At 39.5% G+C, this 24,326-nt stretch overlaps 1 protein-coding gene across 1 annotated transcript; it reads left to right on the plus strand.

Moving 5' to 3' along the window:
- The first annotated feature begins 349 nt into the window (after positions 1-349).
- LOC112557711 lies at positions 350-24,326 on the plus strand. The gene is made up of 29 exons (XM_025227710.1): positions 350-486; positions 946-1,122; positions 1,656-1,870; positions 2,876-3,024; positions 3,262-3,400; positions 4,085-4,315; positions 4,701-4,764; positions 4,965-5,128; positions 5,233-5,360; positions 6,981-7,119; positions 7,331-7,458; positions 9,067-9,184; positions 9,401-9,443; positions 9,916-10,070; positions 10,660-10,751; positions 11,419-11,467; positions 11,724-11,975; positions 12,677-12,743; positions 13,087-13,271; positions 13,737-13,934; positions 14,695-14,916; positions 15,359-15,401; positions 15,673-15,833; positions 16,536-16,586; positions 16,971-17,177; positions 17,367-17,604; positions 18,208-18,322; positions 23,409-23,559; positions 24,235-24,326. The coding sequence occupies exons 2-29, from the start codon at positions 1,025-1,027 to the stop codon at positions 24,324-24,326; spliced, it is 3,894 nt and encodes a 1,297-aa protein (XP_025083495.1). The 5' UTR covers positions 350-486; positions 946-1,024.

Genomic DNA, 24,326 nt, shown 5'->3' on the forward strand with positions numbered 1-24,326 from the left:
AGATCAAGACCTCACCTTCTGCATGACACATTCTTTGTCTAAATTTAACCATCATTGGAATTGGAACGGTTGTTTTGCAGCCTTGCTGGTTGGCAAGGAAACTTTGAAACCCAACCTGAAAGATAAGATTATATTACTGTCACCACAGAGTTTATCTCATTGTGTTCATTGCCATCATTTTTATCATTATCGTGTTGGACTCCATTTATTCAGATGAGAGAGCCACTGTTATTGCTGCCATCACCAAACAATTTCATCACTATCACAGCCACATCTAACTCCCAGTGGGTTTCTTTGATGTTCTAGGAAGAAGGTATGAAGGTAGTGGCACCTTTTGCAGGTGTCATATACTTATCAGAGAAACCTAATGAGGTCATCATTGAGTCCAGAGGTGGTTCACCACAGGATTCTGAATTTATCATCACCAACATTAACCCCAATGATACAATCCTGAAACAATCTGACTCGATGTATTCTGAAGTTCAGGTATTATGAGTATTCTCAGATGAACTTTCTTTGTACAATGTGTTTATATAGGTACAAATTTAGCTTAACTCTTACTATACTGGAGGTCTTGGGCACTCTGCTACTTTGTTTTGGGTTGCATTGCAAAAACTTGCTATCAAATGCAAGTATATTGCAAAAGTAGACTTGGACACGAAAATAAAGAAAAATGAATAAATATTTATGATATTAAAAAAAAAAGCCAAAGGAATCACAGGAATTGAAATGTCTTTTATTTAATTATGAATAATATTTGTTACCAGGGTCTGCTAAATGTCAATAACATTTAAAAAAAAGGATTTTTTTTATCTTAAGACAATACATGTTAAATATAAAAATCTCAATGTACATACAATTTTCCTTATGATTACTCCATTTTATCTCAATATAAGTAAGAATATGAATGAAATGGTCTTTATTCCGTCAGCATATTTTTTACAGGTTACTGCAGGGCAGGTCATTGGCACTGCTGTGAAATCACGATGCTATTCAAACCACATCCACTTTGCAATCAAGCGTGATGATGGTACAATTGATCCCACTCGCTTTTTGGAACCTAGATTTGGGGAAATGCCAGAGTGGGTTCAAGAATGTGATGATTACAAGTTTGTTTTCAAGGTTAGTTCATGTTTTATTGAGGTTGTTCGATGACATGCATTAAATTGTAATATTAAATTTTTATAGGTTTTCTATTGTGCCTGAGGAGGATGTTTCGGATCTTGTACTAAGAATATAAAACCAGAGACCATGTACAAAGCACAGCTATCAAACTCAAAGGACACCAGTCATGTGGCATAAGCTGGTATGGTTTGGCCATGTGACCCAGCATGATACTTTGTTGAAGACTGTCCTTCAAGTTACCTTGGAGGATGATCAATTTTCTGGTGGTTAGGAAAAAAAACTGGCTTAAAAGCATAAATGAGTGGACTGGTTGTCCTGTGTAGAACCTGCTCACTATGACCCAAAACTGACATAAGTGGCAAGCTTTATCAGCTTTTGTGTCTGTTCCTGTGATCTTTACAACGACTGGTACTAACTAATCATGCTGATATTTGATATTTTGGCAGATGTTGTGTGCTCGTTTGCAAGTTCTAAACCTTTTGAAGCAAACACTTCTTTGAAATGCATTTTACCATTTGATGTTTTCTCAGATGCAAACCCTGGCTGCTGGGTCTATTGTGGGAACTGTTGGGTCGAAAGGAAGAGGATACAAGTCCAAAGCATGACCCTGAAGTGCCAACACCTCCAGAGATTACAGATTCTTTTGATCCTGGAAACGTCTTTGATGAACCAGATTCTGTTGCCAGCCAAGTGTCTTCAAGTAAACAGGAGGCAGCAGTAGCTGCCAAAGGTTCGAAGGACAGTGGTAAGTTTTGACATGTGACTTGTAAAAATATAGACACTAAAAAAGTTAGTAGATTAATAGCAGTCTTTTTCACTAATATGAACCCTGCAGTCACACTGCCAAGAAGAACAGAAAAGTATTTATTATGAACCCCCAAAACATGGCCACTATCAACGAGGGGAACTAGGCTTTTAGGAAACAGGATTTCACTCTTACTACCCTCATCAACATAATCTTGCAGGGGAACATTATGTACAATAATCTCATTTCAGTTGCTCACAATTTTCACTACATGTATATAGCTCATGAGCTCCCAGCCCTGCTTTTCCCCAAACAAATGACTTAATGATGTGTGACATCAATAAAGATTTATTTAACATATAAAATCATGCAAATGCATTCAACAGTTTGGCTTATCTAGAGGGGGTACCAGTTCTATCTGTGCTATTTGTGCTTCCAATTTTACAGTGCTGTTAATTCCAGCAAACCACCCTTCACTCTCACACACACACACATACATGTATGTAGATCAACTTAGCTCTGACAGTTGCTACTGCTGTTCTTGTACTCCCAGTCTATTCTACCTCCTTACATGTTGCAAGTCCACATTTAAAGTCAGGTGAGGAGCAGGTATTCACATTGTTTGCTATCTTGATTGACTGACAGACCAAAGGGCAGATAGGTACAGACCTCAATAATACTTGCACTTCAAATTCCAGGCTGCAACTATCATTAAGAAAATGTCCCGCTGTAAACAAATCTTTGTAAAAATAGAACTGATGATAGTTTTAGCCATGACATGAAAGATAAATCTGACAAAATATGCAAAAATGGTCAGTTGGTGGCGTAATAGCAGAAGTGAGAAGCAGGTGTTGTGAGCTCTTAGCTCAGCTCTGACATACTTTTCTCTGAATATAACATCTGCTTACGGGGATGATTGTTGGTAGTTTTCTCTAGTTATTTACATATCTGAAATCTCATTCAGCGTCAGCTTTTGACTGCTTAACTGTTTATCTCTGTCTTCAGCACTCAAGACACTTTTCCAGAATATTGGTGCTTTTCTGAAGAATTTCAAGATCAAAGACATGAAGCTGGGTGCTCTGGTCAGATTTTTGCATGCATTAAAATTTGAGGACAGCGTGGGCAAAATGGCTAAAATTTTTCAAACTGTCCAGGTAGAAATCATGATCATTACAATTGTCATTGAATCATACATATTTACTAGAAAGTTATTTTGCCAGTTTGAGAGAATATCATTCAGAAATATACATTTTTTTAACCATAAAAGTACACAAGAGCATTATATTTTGCTTTCATATTTAAATGAAATAAGCATTCACCTCATTTTAGCAAAAGTTTAAATTGTTCACTCATTCATATTACAAACATTTTGATGTTGGATTTCTGTAAAGTCAATGCTCAACAACAAGCCATGCCTGAACCCTAACCAGATGTCTGATGATGAGCTGAAGGCAGAACTGAAGAAGCAGGGAAAAGACACCATGGGTACACGGGATGAGTTAATCAGAAGTCTGACAGCTCATGGTGGAAGTATGTACATGCCTTGTTGCATCACTTAAGTTGCCTTAAACATATAGTAGTAGTCAAATTGTTGCAGGAATTTTTAATTCACATAACTAAATTGTGTAGACATGCTGTAAGAGATTTTTCTCCTTTTCTAAACATTCTCAAAGGCTTAAAGTGTGTGGTTCAATAAGAAATTTAGAACCAACCAAACTGTGCAGTTCTAGAAGCAGAGCATGCCCACCTAGCTAGTGTATTTTTTCCCTCAATGCATCTTTGCTTTTATTTACCATGCTATTCTCTCTCTCACTACACATGCTAGGTGCTTTTTAACATATTAAGAAATTGGCACTTTCGAAAAATTACCTTTTGACTCAAGAAATTAACCCATGTTGAAAAAAATAAACGAGTGAGAGGAGGACTTATGCAGAGTTATAATTAATCATCAAACATTGCAGATGTCATCTTTCCCTACCTTTCCCTAAGTGATTTGATTTTGATATAGCACTTGTGAGAAGGAATCTATGGCCTCTCCAGATCAGCAGTATAATGTTCTAAAGATTTCCATACATTACATATGTGTAGCACAGCCCACACTTTACTCAGACTAGAAGAACTTACTACATGGTTGATTTATGTAAACTTTTAAGTTATTACTTTATTCATGTCACATCTGTCACAGCATTTTACTTCTTTTTTTAATGTTTAAAGAGTGTCCTATGCTGTCGCTGGGACTACCCAAGCAAATTCACTGCACAATGGATCAGCATTGCCTTGGAATTGAGTGCTGTGTGGATGTGAAGGTGTCCATTTTCCGAAAAGTCTACAAAGTTTATGCCCGCCTTGATCCCTGTGACTTTGCAGTAGTTGTGGGTCTTGCTGGAAATGAGGTGTTTGAGAAATCCTTTGGACCTGGTTTTGGATTAGATAACATCATTGGAGGTGAGAGATGGGTTTCTCTTGGTTAAAGGGACAGCAATATTTTAGGTACAGGTACCAACTGTTAAATGTAATATAAATATATAATAAAATGTGTAAAATGTACAATTTCAAATGTAAACACCTTTCTTGTGCTTGTTTTTATTTGTTCAGCATTTAGTTGCATACGGAGGCACTTATTATTCAGATTCATGCTGTAAGCTCCAGTAGGTGTTTCTTTTTTCCGTCTACTTTAAATCATTTTGGGAGAGGGTGTTCAAATGATGCAGATTGATTGTAGCAGCAACATTAGGTAAAACATGAACAATCTAAAAGTGATTTTACACAATGTGAAGAAAAGGTGATGAAGAGAAAAGAAAAATAAAACTTTTTTTTTTCATCTGAACAGGTTTTGACGAGACCATTGCAACAGGTTTTAGGATCAGTCAGTTAAATGCAGAGTTATATTTACGGTATGTCCTCTGTATGATCTCTCTAATCCACTTTTAGTCAGTGTTACCATTAGTCTTGTTGTGTTAATAGCAATGATTGGGAAAGTTAGCCACATAAGAAACTTATTAAATAATGTTATTTGCTATGAGCATCATATTGTTAACAAGGATTGTTTAAAGCAACCCATTTTAGGGTGATTTTATATATATTTTTCTTTCAGTGTGCTCTTTGAAAAGGAGTCAACGGGGGCTATGCTAACTGTGACTGTAAAGTTCTGCAAAAAAGATAACTATGATGACTGTATTGTTGAGGTCAATGTCCTTGACCGTGCTATCATGCCTATTCCTGTCTGTGGTGCTGATGGATCCCTCTTCTTCCCAGAAGGTGTGTGTCTTTTATTAGAGTTGATGATAGCTGAGATTTTAAGTTTTGGTCTGGCTACATGTTACCAGCTACATTTGCAAGTCAATGCTTGAAATGTATTTCAGTGGACTGGAAGAGAATGCTGAACAATCAGGTTGACCGCTTAAAGAAAGATGTCATAGAGACAGGGAAGGAGGTAGCCAAGAACGCAGTAGACTACATTTTTGACAAGATTCCCTGCCTAGCAAGTGATGTGAGTGTAACCAGTACTGCTGTCCCTGATAGCTATGCAAATGGTAGGGGCTAGTCACACTAGAAGAAGATGGTATTTGCCGCCAACTGTAGATTTTATTTCCAGAGCTTCACTCAGCCAAGTTCCATGGTGTGCCAATGTCTGGGGTGTGATTGTATGTCAGTGTGTGCATGTGCGTATGAGTGCAACAGGCATATGTGTAGTTGTGTAGCATGCATATATATACAGTGGTACCTCGACATACGAGTTTAATTCGTTCCGTAACCTTGCTCGTATGTCAAATTGCTCGTATCTCAAAACAATTTTCCCCATTGAAATTAATCGAAATGCCATTAATCCGTTCCAGCTCCCAAAACACCACTTCAGTTGTTTTTGTTAAGTGTTTTTGAATAAGACAAAGTGTATTTACAAGAAGAAACATTTATTTATGAATAACAAATACATATTCTATAAAAACATATTAAATTCTTCGTTTGTGGAAGTGTGTGGAATCTGCTTCCGCAAATCACCGTAAATCGCTCGTGCCTTCTCACACATGATGCTTTATGTTAAGGTTCCTCCTTGAAGCTGCTTCTCTGTCACCCACACAGTCAATAGTTTATCTTTTCATGGAGAGAAGTCCGGAGCTTAGAAATTATTGTAACGCCCCTAGCTGGCGTTGTACCCTTTATCAACTCCTGTTTAAGCTCAGAACATATCATTGATGTGCTACACCCGTACATCCTCGCCAAGTCAATTAATCGCACACCTTGCTCATGTTTTCTACGATTCGCGCTTTAATTCAATAGACATCATCTTCTTCTTCGGACCCATGGTTACAAAAATAATGAGATAATGTTTTCTAAATGTACAAAAAGCAAAAACGCGAACCCAACTTATCAAAAATGCTTCGAAAACGAGGGAAACAAGCACACAGACTGAGGTCTAGTCTGAGGTGGGAGAAACTGTTAGACGCTGCACACGACCCCAACATCCGCCCCGCATGTTGGGGTCGTGTGCAGCGGTGTAGTGTGCGATTCCTCGTATCTCAAATCTTGCTCTTATCTCGAAGCAAAATATCGCTCGCTCGGCGGCTCGTATCTCAAAACACTCGTATGTCAGGGCACTCGTATGTCGAGGTACCACTGTACATGTGCATGTGTGTGCACACAATGACTGTGTTCATATGCATGCATGCAAGTGTGTGGAAGTATGCATGATTGTCATAATGGTGCATGTACAACCCCTATTTTATCCTGCCTGACAGTGACCTTCTCAGATGGGTCATTCAGCTTTGGCAGGCAATAGTGGGAGGGTTTAAGTTTGGCTGTTATATATGCTGCACTCAAGATGAGGGAAAGGACAGTAACAGAGCCATTCTACAATAATAGAGAAAGCACTGACCTAACCTGGTAGTGTTAAAGTAGAAGGAGATTACCTGCTTAGCAAGTAATGTAAGTGTATCAAGATCCCAATTTTTTAATTAGATGTACAGTTTGGTAGAAAACTATTTCTGTGATGTTTGTTCTATGACTGGGCTGTAATATTTGAATTATTACTTTGTCAACAATTGACATTGTCAATTTCTCTTCTAGTTTGTGGTAGAGGTGAAGTTGATAAAGATATTTATATTATTATCAGGATGACTCGGATGGCTTACCCTGTGTTCGCCCAGACACCATGTCAGAAGAAACACTTATTCAGACATTGAAAGACAGAAGCCTGGCCAGTACTGGAACAAGGGAGGAAAGAATTGCTCGTCTCAAACTTGATGACAGAAGTTTGTGTTCAAGTCTTACTTTTCTTTTATTTTGAAATCTACTGCATGCTCCTATGTTTGTAATATTTTACATTCATTCTTTTTTAGGGCATATTTTGATTTACATCATTTACATTGCCATCAATAATCAATTGACTAATAAAGCATAAGAGTTGTTTTTTAAAAAAATGTTGTTAGCTGTAATTCTACACTAGTTAATTTTTTTTTCCAGCTTGCTCAGTGCTTGGAAAAACCATAACACTGCCAGATATCAGCAGCTCAAAACTTGCAAAGTATGCATACCTCACTATAGACAAAAAGTGCTTGGGAGTTGAGGCCTGCATTGACATACCAATAACTGTAAGTGTTACAGCTATCACGCTACTACACTGCTGACTTGAATAGATTGTTCTAACATTCTGTATGAAAGGAGTCAGGATGCTTCTTATATTTCTCATGAGCTGATCTGGAAAAAATATGTGAGATAATAAAAAAAAATGTATTTGGTTTTTTCCACATTTTCTTAGGAAAATACTATGGCAGACAGAAGGTAGCATTTTTTATATATTATCAGGAGTGAGTGAACTGAATTTTCCTACATCATGGTGTAACCAGGTATCCTACCACACAGCATATATCCATGCACTCTTTAGGAAAATAAAGCTCAATGAACACCTGCTCAATCTTAGAGGAATTGTCAGTGGTGTGTGTGTGTTGTAGGACCACGCATGAATGGCCTTGATTTATGTTTTTTTAATATGATTGTCACTTGCCCATATCTTTTCATTTGCTCCTTTTCATTCACTTGCTGACATCTTTTTTATGCTGCATCTTGTAACGAACTTTATTTTCAACTATTATTGTTGTGTTTAGAGCACTTTCCCTGTTAAAGAAAAATTTCTGTCTTGGGTCTCCTCGACAGACAATAAAGTCTGATTTGATTTGATTTGATGTTCAGACTGCTCATTGGGACAAATAAAGTTGGTCATTGTTGTAGGCATAGACTGCTGATGCCTTTATTGTGGTGACTGCTTAATTGTTACTAATGCAGGAAAAACTCTAGGCAAACTTCCCACCTCAGAGGCAAAGTCCTCAACTGTCTGCTGATTGAGATGGTGATGATTTCTGCTGGCAGTACTGTATCTTGTGACTTGCTCTCTCTAAGCTTCTTCTCCCTCCCCTTTTATTCTCACCAGAAGGACTATTGTGCCATGGGTGCTGGGCTATATTGGAAGACAGCATTGATTGTGCTAGGGTCCACTTAGCAGGGCAATTGAGTGTAGCCCCTCCTTTGTTCAGACCCCTTCATCCCTTCTGGATCAAAACAAATGCCAATCAGCCTTCAGCTGGCATCTAAACCAGACTCTACTATAATGGTTTTTGTGAGAGACATGGAACTTGAAGTCATTGGTTGTTTGGATTTCTAGTGAATGTACCTGTGAGTGGGGCACTTGTCCAATGCCAGTGTGAATTCAGAGACAGAGTAGTTATAGATCTATGTGGCTTCATTATTCTAAGTTGTCTGTTTTAACTGCTTAATAACATAAGGATTAGTATTGGCATACTTTTTTCCTTTTAATCAATAGTAAAGTCATCTAAATATGAGCTGCTACCATCACGGTTGAGATTACTGCATTCTTGTGACAGTTTTGCTGCCCAGGACAGTCTTGCTGCCCAGTTTTAAAGGGCTTATTACAGTTACAGTAAGATCTCAGTGTGATGCCTATTTGTTGGCTGTTGGGACTTTTTTCCCAGGTGCTCCCTTTTCTTTTCTCTTCATCACCTTTTCTTCACATTGTGTAAAATCACTGCTAAATGGAAGCACCCTCTACTTATGTAAACCAACCAACCAGTTATATTGATTTCTATCTTTGCATGTTATTTCTTTTTGTTACAAAGTTAATGAAATCTTCAATTATTTAGCAAATACATGGATTTCTGCATTTTTCTGATTGTTCTTTCAAACAGCAGTTGAACTATTCCCGCTCAGTCAGAGCCTCCCTTTCACTGGATGCCTGCATGCCAACAATCCGTGCTCGATTTGAAACTTGCCATCATGAAATTCTCCTTTTCAACAATACTATTGGTATGGTAGTATTCTTCATGCTTCTTTGTTGTTAGTACTTCAAGTACATTTAGAAAATACCAGGAAAAATGATTAGGACTTTATAATTTATTTTGATAAGTGCTCAGATAAATTTTTTTTAGATGTCAAAAATTTCTTTCATGTGCTCTTGTAAAATGTGGTGTTGTTACATATAAACATAAATTGGTTTGTTTTTTTTTGGTTTTTTTTTTTCAGACATGAATACTGAATTTCCACTGTCAGACTTCTTTGCTCTTAAGTAAGCTGAAAATCAGGACTTTAGTCTGACCTGAATGTTGATGTTACTTAAACTATACTTTATTCTGTTTTCAAATATTTCTAAGTGATCTTGACTTTCATCTTTCTTTTTGGACTCTTTGATACATCATAAATTTTATGTTAATGCAGATAGGACATGGGCAGTCAGTTTCTTTTAAAATTTGTTTTTTGCTGTATTTGTAAGTGAAAAATTGTGTGTATTAAACCATAAACTGTTTAATCAAATTCCAAGCATTTTTTTTCCATAAATTTTTATGCATTGATCATGCTATCCAAACGTCACTTTAACAATTGTGTTACCAGAGTTTGAAAGTCTGTTTTATAGAGTTGTGCACAGCATTCCACTTGTTAGTTCTCACTATGCTCAGCACTATTGGACTCACTTTTTTATAATTTGCTGTTCTAGGTGGTGTCATAACTGTTGCGTATAATGGTGATTTTTTTTATTTTAGAGCAAATATAGTGAAAAGGACAGGTGATACAGCCTACAAGATAGGCTTGGGCATGCGCATTCAATTGGGAAAAAACACAGTACCAGTTCTTGATGACATGCTGGTCACAGATCTACAAATTCCAGTTCCACTGTGCAGTGACTTCAGACTACCCAGTTAGCATTTTTATTGTCCATATGCTTGCCCTTTTTTCCTTTCTCTGAGTATACTTTCTTGTTCAGAGTACTTTCAAGTTGAGCGTGTTACAAGATACTTATTGCCAAAATCTGAAGAAATAAACCCACTCATTCAAAAGATACAAATGTCTTTCTCTCCCTTAGAGCACAATGAGCCACGATCATGGCTTTGCTGGGGAAGTACAGGAAAGGCAATTTTCATTACTTTTATTGCAAAGCTCAAGTTTTCCCCTTTCCAAAAATGTATAGGTTTCTTGGTCTTATGTTTACCTGAGAGTAGCAATAATAAAATACAAACTTCACCCACTGTCGTCTTCACAGTCTTCAGATATTAGCCAGTCTTTGCAACACTTATATTTTTATGTTGTGCTCAGAGGGTTACATGCAGACACTCCTATGAATATGTTTATGTACCTCATGCATTTTTTCATCTACTTTCCAACCAAAAACGAATCTATTACCAACTTAAGTTAATATTTTACTATTTTCTGTTTTATCCTGCTTCTAATTGCTTTTAATGTTTTTTCAATTATTTATTCCAACACCTTCAATATTTTTCTGCCACCAGACACAAGTTCTCTGAGACAAATCCTGAGCAACACTGCCAGTTCAGTGACCACAAATGTTGTCCGTTACTTCATGAAGACCCTGAAGCTAGATGTAAGGAAATAACTTTCAGGGTTTACAGCGATGTAAAATATCTGGTTTCTATGAAGAATTTGTAGCACTCTAGTAGTGTACTAAGTTATGTCTTTATTTTGTAGAGGGCAGAGGTCAAACAGCTCCCGGGACTGTTCCTTTCTCATGCTGTAGGTAATAGCCAGCCTTAAACTGTCCACCCATGGCTACTGGCTACTGAACCTATTGTTACACCAGGTTACAAAGTCGCCTGACCCACCTGGGAAGGCCATGACCGACAGTGCAGGGTAGGGGTGACCACTGCCATCACAGAGACAGGGAAAGATCATGACCAGACCTGGGGAAAAAGGGATGACGGTTGCGGATAGGATAAGTAGTGTAGCTTTATAGTTGAGGGAGGCTTTTTGGATTTGGAAGTGAAAGTGGAGAGATGGCAGGCCAGCCGCTGAGTGAAACTCTGAATAAAATCTACAGTTGTGTGTCAATTTCGATTTTTGTTGTGTTCTTGTACAACTAGCCCATCCCTGTGTAGCCATCAGGGACTAATGCGTTGGTTACAAATTAATATATCCTAAAGAAGGAGGTGTCATCAATAGACGGGGTCTGCATCAAGCAACTAGAGTATCATTGTTTTGAAGATCTGGATTTTACAGCAGAAAGATATTTTATTCCACTTTTTTTCTTGCAGACCATTTTAACTGAAGGCACATGCACAGAAGAACAAATGATTGAAACAGGTAAATATATATTTCCAGCTTTTTACCTGTTGTGTGCCTAGTATTTAGATAATCACCATATATATATATTGTGCTGCTCAAGTTCAGATTAATAATATTTTATAAAGTTTATCTTTTTATCCCTGTTGTGTCTTATTCATGCAGAAGATTTTACAGTGCCCCAAAACTATTCGTTCATTCATCCATTGCCTGGTACCAAAAACTATAGACACTTATAAGATGGATATTTATTGAACACTTACCTCTTGTTTCTTAGTGTGTCCATGGAGCATCAATGTAACAGGGTACTTGCCTGCTGCATTGCGGACTCACGTTAAGTGTGTGATGACTCCAAACTGTCTGGGACTGAAGTGCTGTCTGGATATCCCTATCAAACTGCCACTGATGAACAAGGCTGTTGATTACTACTTGCCTTTACACTTTATCTTTTCACCTTGTGATAATATGAAAATAGACCTGAAGTTTGGCAGCTACCAGAAGGAGGAGCACTTGTTGGAATATGACTTTGGTATATAAACACATTTGCTACTATATTTTAAACGAATATGCAATGAAAAGAGTACAGCGAGCACTGCTTACATGCATGCCTTTAGGAAAAAAACTTTGAATGTTCTCAGATAGCATGTTTATATGTGAAACTTTGCATGCCGCAGACATGAGACCATTTGCAAACACGTATTATGCATTTAATTAATTATGACCATAGAGTAGACATGGAGTGCATTGTATATTAACAGGTTGCTAAATTAAACTTTTCTTTTTTTCTAAAAGGTGGAAATAATACTTTTTTAAGAGAATGGCTTGAGTAACTATATCGGAAAAGAGCAGACATTAGGAAACTTTTATGCAAAAGAACTGCAGACTTCATTTAAAATAGTGGCAAACAAGTTTTGCTAAAAAGACGTTAGTCTAAAGGAAAAAGCTAGGTAAAGCAAGTAGGGATACATGATAATGAAGACAGACTTATGTCCATGAAATACTCTCTGCCCCTTTCACCTGATAGTTGGATCATTTGGAAAAGTTAATGAAGAGATTAAATCTTTGGAAAATACGCAACAGGTCAGCGCAAGTTTTATATACCTTGATTGGCTGAGTTATAGACAGTGTAAACAATTTAAGTTTTATGTGGCTTAACTAAATCAGGATTTGTTGTTTCGATCACATAAAATCTTAGAATAATGAACTCTTATTTTGTAATTGTATAAATAGGATCAAGCAAGACACTCAGCATTGGGAGAGGCCAGAACATGGAAGATGCAGCACCAATCCAGATCACGTAAGCATTTTTACTAGAGAGTCTTACCCATCAAGCCCATGATGTCAAAGCTGAATGTGTTTGAGTGAATGAGAGACTGATAGTGACTTTGTAAGGTGCATTTAATGCCTTCTTTTGGTGCATGCTCATGTATCTTTACAAACGTGTTTATGTAAAATTCTATGAGTTTACCTTCCAGTATTTATTTACTTATTTAAGTCGCTAATGTTTTATTACAATGTAATTGACAGCATCTATGCTGAAATTTAACATCCTAATGGGTTTCAATAATCTACTTGTTCAAGTGCTTTTGAAAAGGGATCATTCAGCAAAGTTAACACAGCTATTATCACCTGTCTGCTAGATTTGCCATGGACCATTACCTAAAGCAGGATCCTTTTGATGAAGGCTTCTTGCTTGATCTCAACATTCGGGTTTGTATACCATTTGATGGAGAAATCATTTGTATTCCTGATAACAAAGGTTTTAATCTACTGTCCAAGCAAAAGTTTCCTGTCTGCAGTCCCAGAACACTGGAACAAATCAAGAGTAAGTTGCATTAATTCTCTACAATAACTAATATAAATTTGGCAAAAGCATGATTGCACATTGAAGCAGGCAGGTTTTAGTCATGACTCTTGGAACTTTAAGAAAAATACCAGTAGAACTTATTTGAAGAAAGAAGCAGGAGTTTGGGGGGGTTTGTTGTTATATTTTACTTCTGTCTTCTATCAGTTTGTGGAATAATATATTTTTAAGAGTGTAAAACACTTTAGCACGTGCACTAAGTTATAAACAATATGTGAAAGATGCTTTACACACACAAGCCACTGCTTATAGAGATGGATGTCACACTTGAGTGGCAAATCTTCTGTATTTTAAGCCTGTTCAAAATTAGGTATCTATTGATATATTTTATTGATTTCCCACAGCAAAGAATTTGAATATCTTAAAAAACTCAAACTAAATATTTTAGCAACTCATTCTTGTGGTTTTTTTTCTAAACATTTTCAGATTTCAATCTTACCAAGTTTCTTGAGGACAACAAGTTAGCCGCTGGCTCTGTAGCCAATGGCTCTGTAGCCAAATCTTTGCCTCGCAGTGGGGCTCAGCTTTTGCTCAACATGTTTGGGATCACAGACCATCTAAAAGAACAGCGATGTGACCCACTGCGCCAGCCATATGTCCCTGCTCAAGACGGCTGGAAGAATGGTAAAAATAAGTCCAATCTTCTTACGTGTCTTCAGTTTTACAGAAGCAGTACATAAAGCACAAATCACAGCTGGTCACCAGAACAATGACATATGAGCACATGATTTTAGTTATTTTGCAGCAAAACAATGTAACTCTTTCCCATTCCATATCCACCACTATTAAATCCTTTAAACATGAACTGAAAAAGCACCTCTTACGTAAACATTACTCGTAACACCAGTTCCCACAATGCTAGTCCTTTATCACACCTTTCTCCCCTTTTCGGCTTATTGCTACTCCCTACTCATTTTCCTTATGCAAAATCACGCTACTCTCAGTCCTTGTTATTTGGTTCCTCTTTTGCATTTTCTGTATTTCTTTTCACTCATCATCAGTACTGTTGTTTCTTCTTTGATAGTTCATATGTAGCTATTTTCCTGTCCCTTAATTGTATGTTGCCCATGTATCATTCTTATTCTTAAGCGCTAAGAGCATGCTCCTTAGGAGTGTATGTCCTTTACAAATTTGTGCATTTATTACTATGATCATTAATTTCTGTGTGCTTGAGTTGAATTATCTTCTACTGCTTTTAGTTATTTCCCTCATCAACATTTTTTAAAAGCTGCAGTTAACTGAAGCAAACCACTTTGTCTGTATTAAGCTTTCCTTCATGGTATTTTAGTAATTCAGGGGGGAAAATTCCTTTATATCAACTTCTCTGCTTGGAACCAATTCACTTCCTCAAAATTAGAATTTCCTCCAATTTTTCTTGTTCCAGATTGTCCATTGAGCACCAGAGGATTGCCATCCCTGCCTCAAAACATGGCCTGCCATATTTCTGAAGCCTGCAATAGTGTGGACTGCTGCGTGTATTCACAGTTCCTGGATATGTCCTTCAATGTCTGGTTTGAACTTAACTGTAGCCTTTACCTGCAGGCAGGGATAGAGAAGCTGCTGTCACCCAGACTGTATGTTGTTGGAGAGGTTGACTGGGACACTGGTGAGATAAACAAAATGGTCCAAAGATTGAGTGATCAAAGATGGCTTATGATAACCAGGGAGGTTAGGGGTGGCCCCTTCCTTTTGCCTGCAGCTCTCTCAGCTCCCTTTGGACCAAAACAAACTTGCACACCAGTCAGTGCTGCTAAACAATCAGACTTCAGCTAGCATTGAAGCCACCTTCTAGCATAAAAGTATAACAGAATTGAAATCCTTGTTAATTTAAAAGTATAAATGGGTCTCAAATTTACTAATATTGTAAACATAGCTGGGTGGATCAGGAAATTGTAGTTCACAGGAATATTGGCAAACCATGACTGATTTGTCTTTTATTCTTTTTTTTTTTTTAAATCAGCATTTGTTGCATTTTTTAGAATGAAAAGAGAAATTGATTCAAGCATTGTGTGTAGCAGAGAGATTCTTTTTATTTTCTTTTTGCACAGGTATTACTGGAGGATTAAATATTTCTGAGGCATTCCAGTTTGAGTAAGTAGCAAAAAAACTGCCTGTATGTGACATTTAACTGTGGGCAGGGAAATTAACAATCTATATCTTAGAACATATCTAAACATTTATGTTTAGAATATGTTTTTCTTTCTAAAGATCAACTAGTTTGTGATGTGCCCATCCCTTGAATGAATAAAAGTTATTTAATTGCAGCAAATTATATTACTATTGATAATCTCTAAGTTTTCAAAATGTTTTAATAGTTATTCCTAATTTTGTTCTACCCTTCCATTTACCATCAACTAATAAGGTATCGCATCCGAAAGGACAAAACAAACTTCATTGTTGATGCCACAGTCAAGATGTGCTTCGATCAGCTTGGAGGAGGTTGTCAATTTCGCTTAGACATAATGGCTGGAACCAGAATACCTCAACTTGGCTGCATCCCAGACTCCATTCCATTTTTTAGCAGTAAGTATTCCATTTAACTGGCAAAGTGCACTTGTTCATCTGCCTCTATGTGTGTGAGAGGGAGAAAGACGACAGTGTCGAAGAAATTAGAAAGACAGAGGTAAGGATTAGTGGTTGGAATTATGATTTAGAGTTAGTATAGTATGGTAGTAGTAATGGATTAGGGTTAGGGGTTAGAGTTAAGATTTAGTGCTATAAGAGTATAGTAGTTGGAGTGAATTAGGGTGGTGGAGTGTTAACCTACTAAAGAGCTAATCGTGTTTTGGATGTGATTTTGTGGGGGATGTGGAAAATTGTGGCATTTGAGGACCCCAAGTGAACTGAGGGCTTTCCTTGGTTGTCGTTTGATTACTCATACAGAACAGAATGTGTACAGTTCCTCAGTTGCTGTAATGACATGATTTTGTGTCTATGTGTGTATGTCCATGTATGTTAGTGAATGCATATTTTATTAAGTGGGTGTAAAAGAGTACTATAAATGTTTTTATATGAGAATTCTATAACATCATTTATTTTTATTTTCATTTACTGAAGGCATATTTTCTTTTCTGGTAAAGAATCTATCCAAAGACAAGTAAAACTAGTCCAGCATGCCATTGAAAATACTGCCCATTCGTTGCAAATGATATTTACATTTTTTAAATTTCTGTGTAAAATATTGATTATTCTTTTGCTTATAACTTTTTCAATCATTCATAATAGGTATACAGCTCTTTAAATGGGAAAAGTGTCAGCTGCCAGACCCTGCACAGGGTATGTAAAATGCTTCTTTTGTAACACTTTGGCTGCAAAGTCTGTCTCATGAAAATAATTAATTTTTTTTAAGTACAAAATCAAGTGGACTGAAAATAGTCTTTAAACTTTTTTGTTGGTTATATGTTTCTGAAGCTATATTGCTAAAAAATAACCTCCATTAAGTGATCATATGCAGTTACCAGCTTATTTATTTCATCTTTATGTGTTCTTAATAATTTAGACTTTAGTATTATTCCTTAAAATGTGCATTTATTAAATTTATTAAGATTTTTTTTTTACGTTGAAATGTTTATTCTTAACAAAAATTATAAACAAAATTGACTAGTATGTGTATTTGAGTGCAATGTGCATATATGTATAAACACACATCCGATTTTACAGGTTGCCAGATTTCCCTGCCAAGCTTTCTAGATGGCGTTTGTGTGTACACAAAGGACTGTGGTGCTATTCAGTGCTGTATCCCTGTTGACTTGGGACTGCTTGGAGAGTATGCAATAAATGCCAGCTTTGAAGTTGACACCTGTACTAATACTTTCACTTACACTCTTGAGCGCAAATCTGCCAAGCTCAGTCTGCCTGCAATCACAGGTAAAAAAGTGTTCTTCATGTATGAAAAAGTTTCAGACTATTTTCAATGTTCCTTTTAGAGATGTTTATGTCCCAAAATATGTTCACTGCTTGTAAATTTCCCAAAATATTTTCAGTGTGCCTTTAATGTATGTATGTGTGTGTGTTCCAGACCATTTTGTGTTTCTCACATGTTTGTATATGTTCCAGGCTATTCTCAGAAAGAAACATTTAGTGGAGGTGGATTAACATTCACAATGTCCTATGGAGTTGAGCAGACTTTGGGTGGATACAAACTTTATGCAAACCTGAGCATGTGTGCTCAGAATCCTCTTAATGGAAAACCTTTGGGTTGCTATGACTACAGTGTGATCCCTAAAAATGTCACCCTTCATACTCCACCAGTCCACTGCGCCAGGAAGAGGAGACGACGTCAAGCAGAGCAAAAGTAAGGCCAGCTGTACATTCATTGTGACAGGAAAGCAAATTTGTAGGGGTGGGTGGTAGTGATAGAGAAGGTTCTTTAGTTCTATCCTTCTGCTCAAGCAGAAGCTGACAGTAAATTTTGATTTGGAATTCAGGTATGTCATACTGGATTGAAAATTCTTGGTTGAAAACTTGTGAAGAAAAAACTTGAAAGATGTAACAGAAATGAAAGTGTATGCAGAAAGCCTGACCTACTGTATATTTTTAGCAACATTCCATATCCTTTTCATTTCTTTCTGTAATATGGACTGCAGGAAAAATCCACAACAACATGGCCTAAACAAATGGCTTCCCTTTATGTTATGGTCCATTGGCTAAACAGATAACAACTATCATGTATAAATGCTCAGTTTTCCTAGTTCTCAACTGGTGGGAGCTGATTTTACAACTCCTTGACAATACAATAATTAACTTCGTAACAATTCAGCTTCATGCACCAAGGCAAACAGTAACTGTCACATTTGCATTTGTCAATCATGCTTTGCTTTGAAAGGAATAAAATAACTGTGATGCCTAAACACCATATTCAGACTGATGATGGACAGAAATTTAAATGTTGCAACAGATGGAACTGTGCTGCATCTCCAATACCAAGCAATGATCTGTGGCTGCAGATGATTGAAGCTGGAGCCAGTACTGAAGAGATACAAGCCTGCATCCAAGAATTTCAGAGGAAGGAGGTATGTCAGCTGCTGGGCAGCTATTCCCTCTGTGCGGTCAATTTGAAATTAAAACAGGTACTGAATGTTTAGTACATTGACATTAAAACAGACTACAACAGTTTTAGTGTTTTGATGTCACTGAAACAGGACACAACCAATGTTCCCTACTTTGTGCATATGGGTCGATAGTTTCAGAATTTCTGCTGTTCCTGTGAGTGTTACATATGTAGCACTCTATTAGTGTACTAAGTTATGTCTTTTGTAGAGGGTAGGGATCAAATAGCTCCCAGGACTGTCCCTTTCTCATGCTGTAGGTAATAGCCAGCCTTGAACTTTCCAACCATGGCTACTGGCTACTGGACTATTACACCAGAAGTTTACAAAGTCACCTGACCCGCTTGGGAAGGCCATGACCAGACAGTACGGGGTAGGGGTGACCACTGCCATCACAGAGACAGGGAAAGATCATGACCAGACCTGGGGAAAAAGGGGACAGTTGCTGGAATAGGATAAGTAGTGTAGCTTTACAGTTGAGGGAGGCGTTTGATTTTGGAAGTGAGAGGGAAGAGATGGCAGCAGCCGCAAGTGAACTCTGAATAAATCTACAGCTATGTGGCATTTCTATCTTTGTTGTGTTCTTGTACGACTAGCCCACCCCTTTGTAGCCATCAGGTGTTGGTTACATATACTAAGTGGTTTTTACATACTTTCATCAGAGTTGCTTTTATTGTTAAATTTTGTTTTGATTCTGGAGGATTTTAGCATCTTCCTTACATCTTTGGAACTGAGAATCCTTGTGAAGTGTTTGATGTGATATAAAAATAAAATTGTATGGTTTCAATTTGTAGAAGACTTACACTCATGCACAACCTTGACTGTTCATGTTGTTGTATTGGCTGGTGCTACTACTACACTAATACTAATAATAATAATGACCTCCACCACCAATTGGTGCAACTTACCTTGTAGTGGTGTGGTGGCTTGTGTGCCTCGTCGACCCACAGAGCTATGTCGGCGGGAGCCTTGTGCTCCTGGCAGGTCCAACCAAGCCGAACAGGTCTGTCAGGGTAGAGGCCAGACTAAAGTGTTGCACCCGGCCAGAGGATGGTCGTTAGCCTTGGACGGCAAGTCTCTCTACGAGAAAGACACTCGGAAAGAAAACTGACGCCGAAGACGGATGTGCTGGGCATCGTGCGCTTAACGGCAGCACACGCACTGACACTCGCATGGAATGGACAACGCTCACTCTAAACGATATGGTGCTTTGCCTGTGGGGTCCCGCCAGGCGGGCGAAAGTGCCGGGCCCTGCGCTCAACGGCCCACCCCATGATACTGGTGGTCACCACGCCCGATGCGAGGAGCCAGGCTCGGAGGCGGAGGGAAATGGCTACTGGCCGAAAAAGGAACAACAACCAGAAGAGACCCTGAGGCTCTCAACATCCTACAGTGGAACGCCGAGGGCGTTTACAACAAAAATTAGCCCTCACCGAAAGACTACATGCTGAAAAAATAGATGTGGCCTGTTATTCAAGAAACACACCTGAACCCAACCACAGATTTACCATCAGAAGGTTTACCAAACCTTCAGGATGGACAGAGAAGGAAGACACAAGGGAGGTGTGCTGATTCTTGTAAAGATAATCATCCCAGCAAGAGATTTCCAAGTGGACCACGAATCAGCAAGCTGAAATAAATGGAGTCAAGATTACAGTAGACAGCACTGTGCTCACTATCTTCAACCTGTACTGCCCACCCGACAAAGAACTTTCCCTGCAGACTCTTGATATCCCTGCGAAAACTGCTTGGCTGTCGGCGACTTCAACAGCCACTCAACCTGCTGGGGCTACGACGAGACGGATAATAGAGGAGAAGAAGTGGAGGACTGGCAGATCGATGCAAGATGATCCTGTTGAACGATCCAGAAGACACCGACTTTCTTCTCGCGCAGATGGGTCTCCTCAACGACGCCCTGACCTTGCTTTCGCCACTGACGACCTCTCAAGCAAAACACCAGAGGGGTACAGACCAGTTAGGCGGCAGCGACCACAGACCAGTCAAACTGGCATCAACTTGCAGTACAGGCCCAAGATTCAAAGACATTTCCCAGGTGGAATTACAAGAAAGCCAACTGGGGATATACTTTCGTCTCATTGTCAGACCAGTAACCAAGGAATACGTGTGGCGACCAGAACATCAACCGTGCATCGATGCAATTCAACAGGCGATCTTAAAAGCTGCCTCAGCAGCAATACCAAGAGGCGCACGATGGTTGGGTCTAAGACTATAGGCTACTGGAAGAACTCCAAAGAACTAGAAGATGAAGTCTCCAGATCAGGGAAAAGGTTGAGAATGACCCACCATAGAAAAACAACATAGCACTGAAAGAATCAAGCGCATACAGAAAGCCTGCAACGAAGCTGCAAGAAAGAGATGGAGAGAAAAGACAGAGGAACTAAATCTAGACAGAGAAGGAAACAGTTATGGAGCTGGCAAGGGCGATGAATGATGAAGATACTAGAAGTGCACCGATCGTCATACACAAGCACAAGATATGCTAACAGGTAGAAAAGCAGCAAACGCTTTCATTGACAGCTATGAAGAGGTCAGCAACATCACAGTACCAGAAGAAAAGAACAGCAAGTTTCATGAAGAAAGAAGAGAATTCAACCAGCGAAAACCAGGAAGAATATATGAACAAACCATTCAACATGAAAGAGTTTGAAGAAGCAGTCAAGACCCTAAGTCAGAAGAAATCCCTGGACCAGATAATTTCACCAATGAAATGCTGCAACACCTGGGCTCACGAGCCAAGACCCAAACTCTCGACCTCTTCAACAACAGCTGGAGACAGCGGCCATGTCCCACAAATCTGGCGAGAGGCAGACATGGTGCCCGTCACAGAAAGGCAAAAGACGGCGAAGGTGGACAAGTTACAGACCATAAGCCTCACCAGTTGCGTGGGCAAAGTTAATTGGAGCGCCTCATCAACACCAGATTATCATGGCACTTTGGAAAAAGAACAACATCCTTACACCAGAACAAGCAGGCTTCAGACAAACATCGCTCAACTGAAGACCAGGTTGCATACATTGCCTTCAGAAGATCGAAGATGGTTACCAGGACAAGAAGCACACTGCTGACGGTTGTGGATATGACATTGGAAAAGGCGTTCGACAAGGTCTGGAAAGATGGACTGAGGTTGAAATCCAGAAGTTGTGGCGTAACCGGCTGTATGTACAGTGGATCTCTCAATAGCCTGAAAAATAGGAAGGCCCAGAGTCCACGTTGGTGGAACCATACAGCCGAAAGAAGACGCTGAGAGAAGGAGTTTCCTCAAGGGGGAGTACTCAGTCCTACCCTTTCCTATGTCTTCATAAACGACATCATCAAGGACCTCCCCCCGAAAATGTCCAAGGAGCCATCTATGCAGATGACTGGTCCTTTGGTGCACAGAAGAACACCTGACAACTGCAACTACCGACTCCAAGAGGCGCTTAATGTCCTGCAAGGACTGGACGAAAAGGTGGCTTGTCAAAGTCAACCCCAAAAGACACCTACACTATCTTTAGTCTGTCCACTAGGGAACAGAAGGCCATCTTGAAGTTCGATGGAACAGATTCTCCACTGGAGGAACTACCTACCTTGGGTAACCTTCGATAAAGAGACTTACATGGAAGCCTCAGACCAAGAAGGTCGAAGCCAGAGCCAAGGTGCGACTTGCAATTATGAAGAAGTTGGCTGGCACGAACTGGGGCGCGGATGACAGAATCCTCAAGAAGCTGTACACCCGGAAGGGTCAGACCAGTCCTAGAGTATGCATGACAGCATGGGGCACAGCAGCAAAATCCAACTTTGAGAAGGTTAGCAAGTTCAAACCAAGCAGCCAGACTCATCACTCGGAGCCATGAGGTCTACGCCCATACAATAACTGGAGACAATCACAGGGTTGGAATCACTTGAGGACCGACGTGACACAAAGATGCTCGTCCAGCCGCCAAGTTCAAAGACCCCATGAGAAACAGACTGGCTCAGCGACGAAGGGAAGGTTGAAAAGGGGAAGTTTATCCACCAGGCTAGGATCTTGAACGAAAACACCGAGACATCTTGGAACACGACCTCAGAGAGATCCCCCTGTGCCGGACAAACCCAGCATGGAATGAAACTGCTTTCCCCCTGATTCACTGCGCATCCCTGGTGTCAGCAAGAAGACTCCCTAGACGCTGTGAAGAAGTCCTGTACTATGGAGTATGATCCACAACAACTTCCACAAGATCAATGGACTCACGTGTTCACTGACGGGTCAGCCGAAAGCCGTGAAAAATGGTGGCGCCGGAATTTACATCAGGTACCAGGAGGAAGAGAGACCGTCTTTCTCTCGCAACTGGCCTCTACTCCACCACTTCAAGGCTGAAGCAGTTTGCCATTCAGACCGGTGCCACCCACGTTGAAAACAGTCCGACACCTCCAACAACGTCGTCTTCTTTACGGACGCAACTGTCTGTCCTGCAGGCCTTACGACTGCCAGAGACAAGAAACTGAACGACTGTCCATGCTCTCTCCTCTTATGCGGAGACTTGCACAGTCGTCTTACAGTGGTTCCCTCCACTGTGGGATTTTTGGCAACGAAGCCGCAGACACTCTTGCCAAGGAAGGATCCAAAAAAGAGCAGCAAGACAGGTCCACCACCTACAGCGAAGTCAAATCCATCATCAAGGCCAAACAGCACAACAAGTGGCTGAGCAGCACCCACGTTTCACCGAAACGACCGTACTACCTGCTTACAAGAGCTGAGCAGGTCATTATTTTCAGGCTGAGGACAGGCCACAACCGTCTCAAATTACCACCTTTCACCAAGCTCCGGATCGGCCAGACAGACCAGTGCCCGTGCCAGCAGGCAGTCAGACAACAGCACATCTACTGCAAGAATGTCCTATGCACGAAGAACTCAGGCACCGCATTTGGACTGATGAGACGCCAGTATTGAGGAAGCTACACGGCAGCCTGGAGGACCTGCGGCGCACAGCATCATTCGTGCAGGAGGCAGGCGTGTCCATTTGAGTGAACGACGAAGAAGAAGAAGAAGAATAATGACCTAAACATCTAGGAGTCAAAGTGTGACCAGGTGCAAGGCGCTCATGGTGATGAAGCTAACACATTTACCCTGAAAGGAATCTTGGGAGCCCTCAGCTCAAGCAGCCCATCCTCTCTGGTATATTGCAACAAGAAGGCATTGGTCACTGTCAACATAGAGGGATGTAAGTGAAGCACCACAAACTAATACTGAGCTCCGAAACTTTCATATGTGTGCATATATCTGTAAATGTACACCTGTTTATGCATGCACACACAAATATTTACCAGTTTAAAAAAAAAGCAGCTTGCCATACTTCTTTTTATCTTTCAAGCTAATGATATTGCTACAAATAAACAATTCTAATATGCAAGATATCCCATTTTCATTATTATGTTTCTGCTTGGTATATCAGTGCATTTTTGAAAGATTATCCTGCTATCACACTTGTAGTCTGTGGAGTAAACAGATAGGAGTTTAATGGTTATGCCAAAAGGTGTGCACACACAACACATAAACCAGTTCAATACCCATGTGAAACCCTGCATCTTACCCATTTGACCCAGCTGTGGGATGGGTATCTGACTCCTCTTAGAGAGGTTGGGAAAGGTACAGACAGTCAGTGAGAGGAGATGTGCACTGCCTTCACAAACACTGGCCTCATGCGGAAATGGGAACTCTAACACTTCTATTACTAAGAGATAAGGTCACATGACTTTACCTTTACCTTTCTTTTGTTGCTGTTGATGCGGATATGTGCATGTGGGTCCACACATGAATATGCCTCATAGGCATGTGTTTCTGTGTGTGCAAGTTTGGTTTTTTGCTGTAATTACAATATTTTATTTTTGCTTCTTAGTTGACTTGATAGAAAAAATGCTGAAGACAGTGGAGACCATCAAGGTCGCTTCGAGAAGCACCTATATCCCTGGTAAAGGCTTGGACAGGTGA

The sequence above is a fragment of the Pomacea canaliculata genome, linkage group LG2 (assembly GCF_003073045.1).
Source record: "Pomacea canaliculata isolate SZHN2017 linkage group LG2, ASM307304v1, whole genome shotgun sequence".
In the NCBI taxonomy this organism is placed as follows: domain Eukaryota; kingdom Metazoa; phylum Mollusca; class Gastropoda; order Architaenioglossa; family Ampullariidae; genus Pomacea; species Pomacea canaliculata.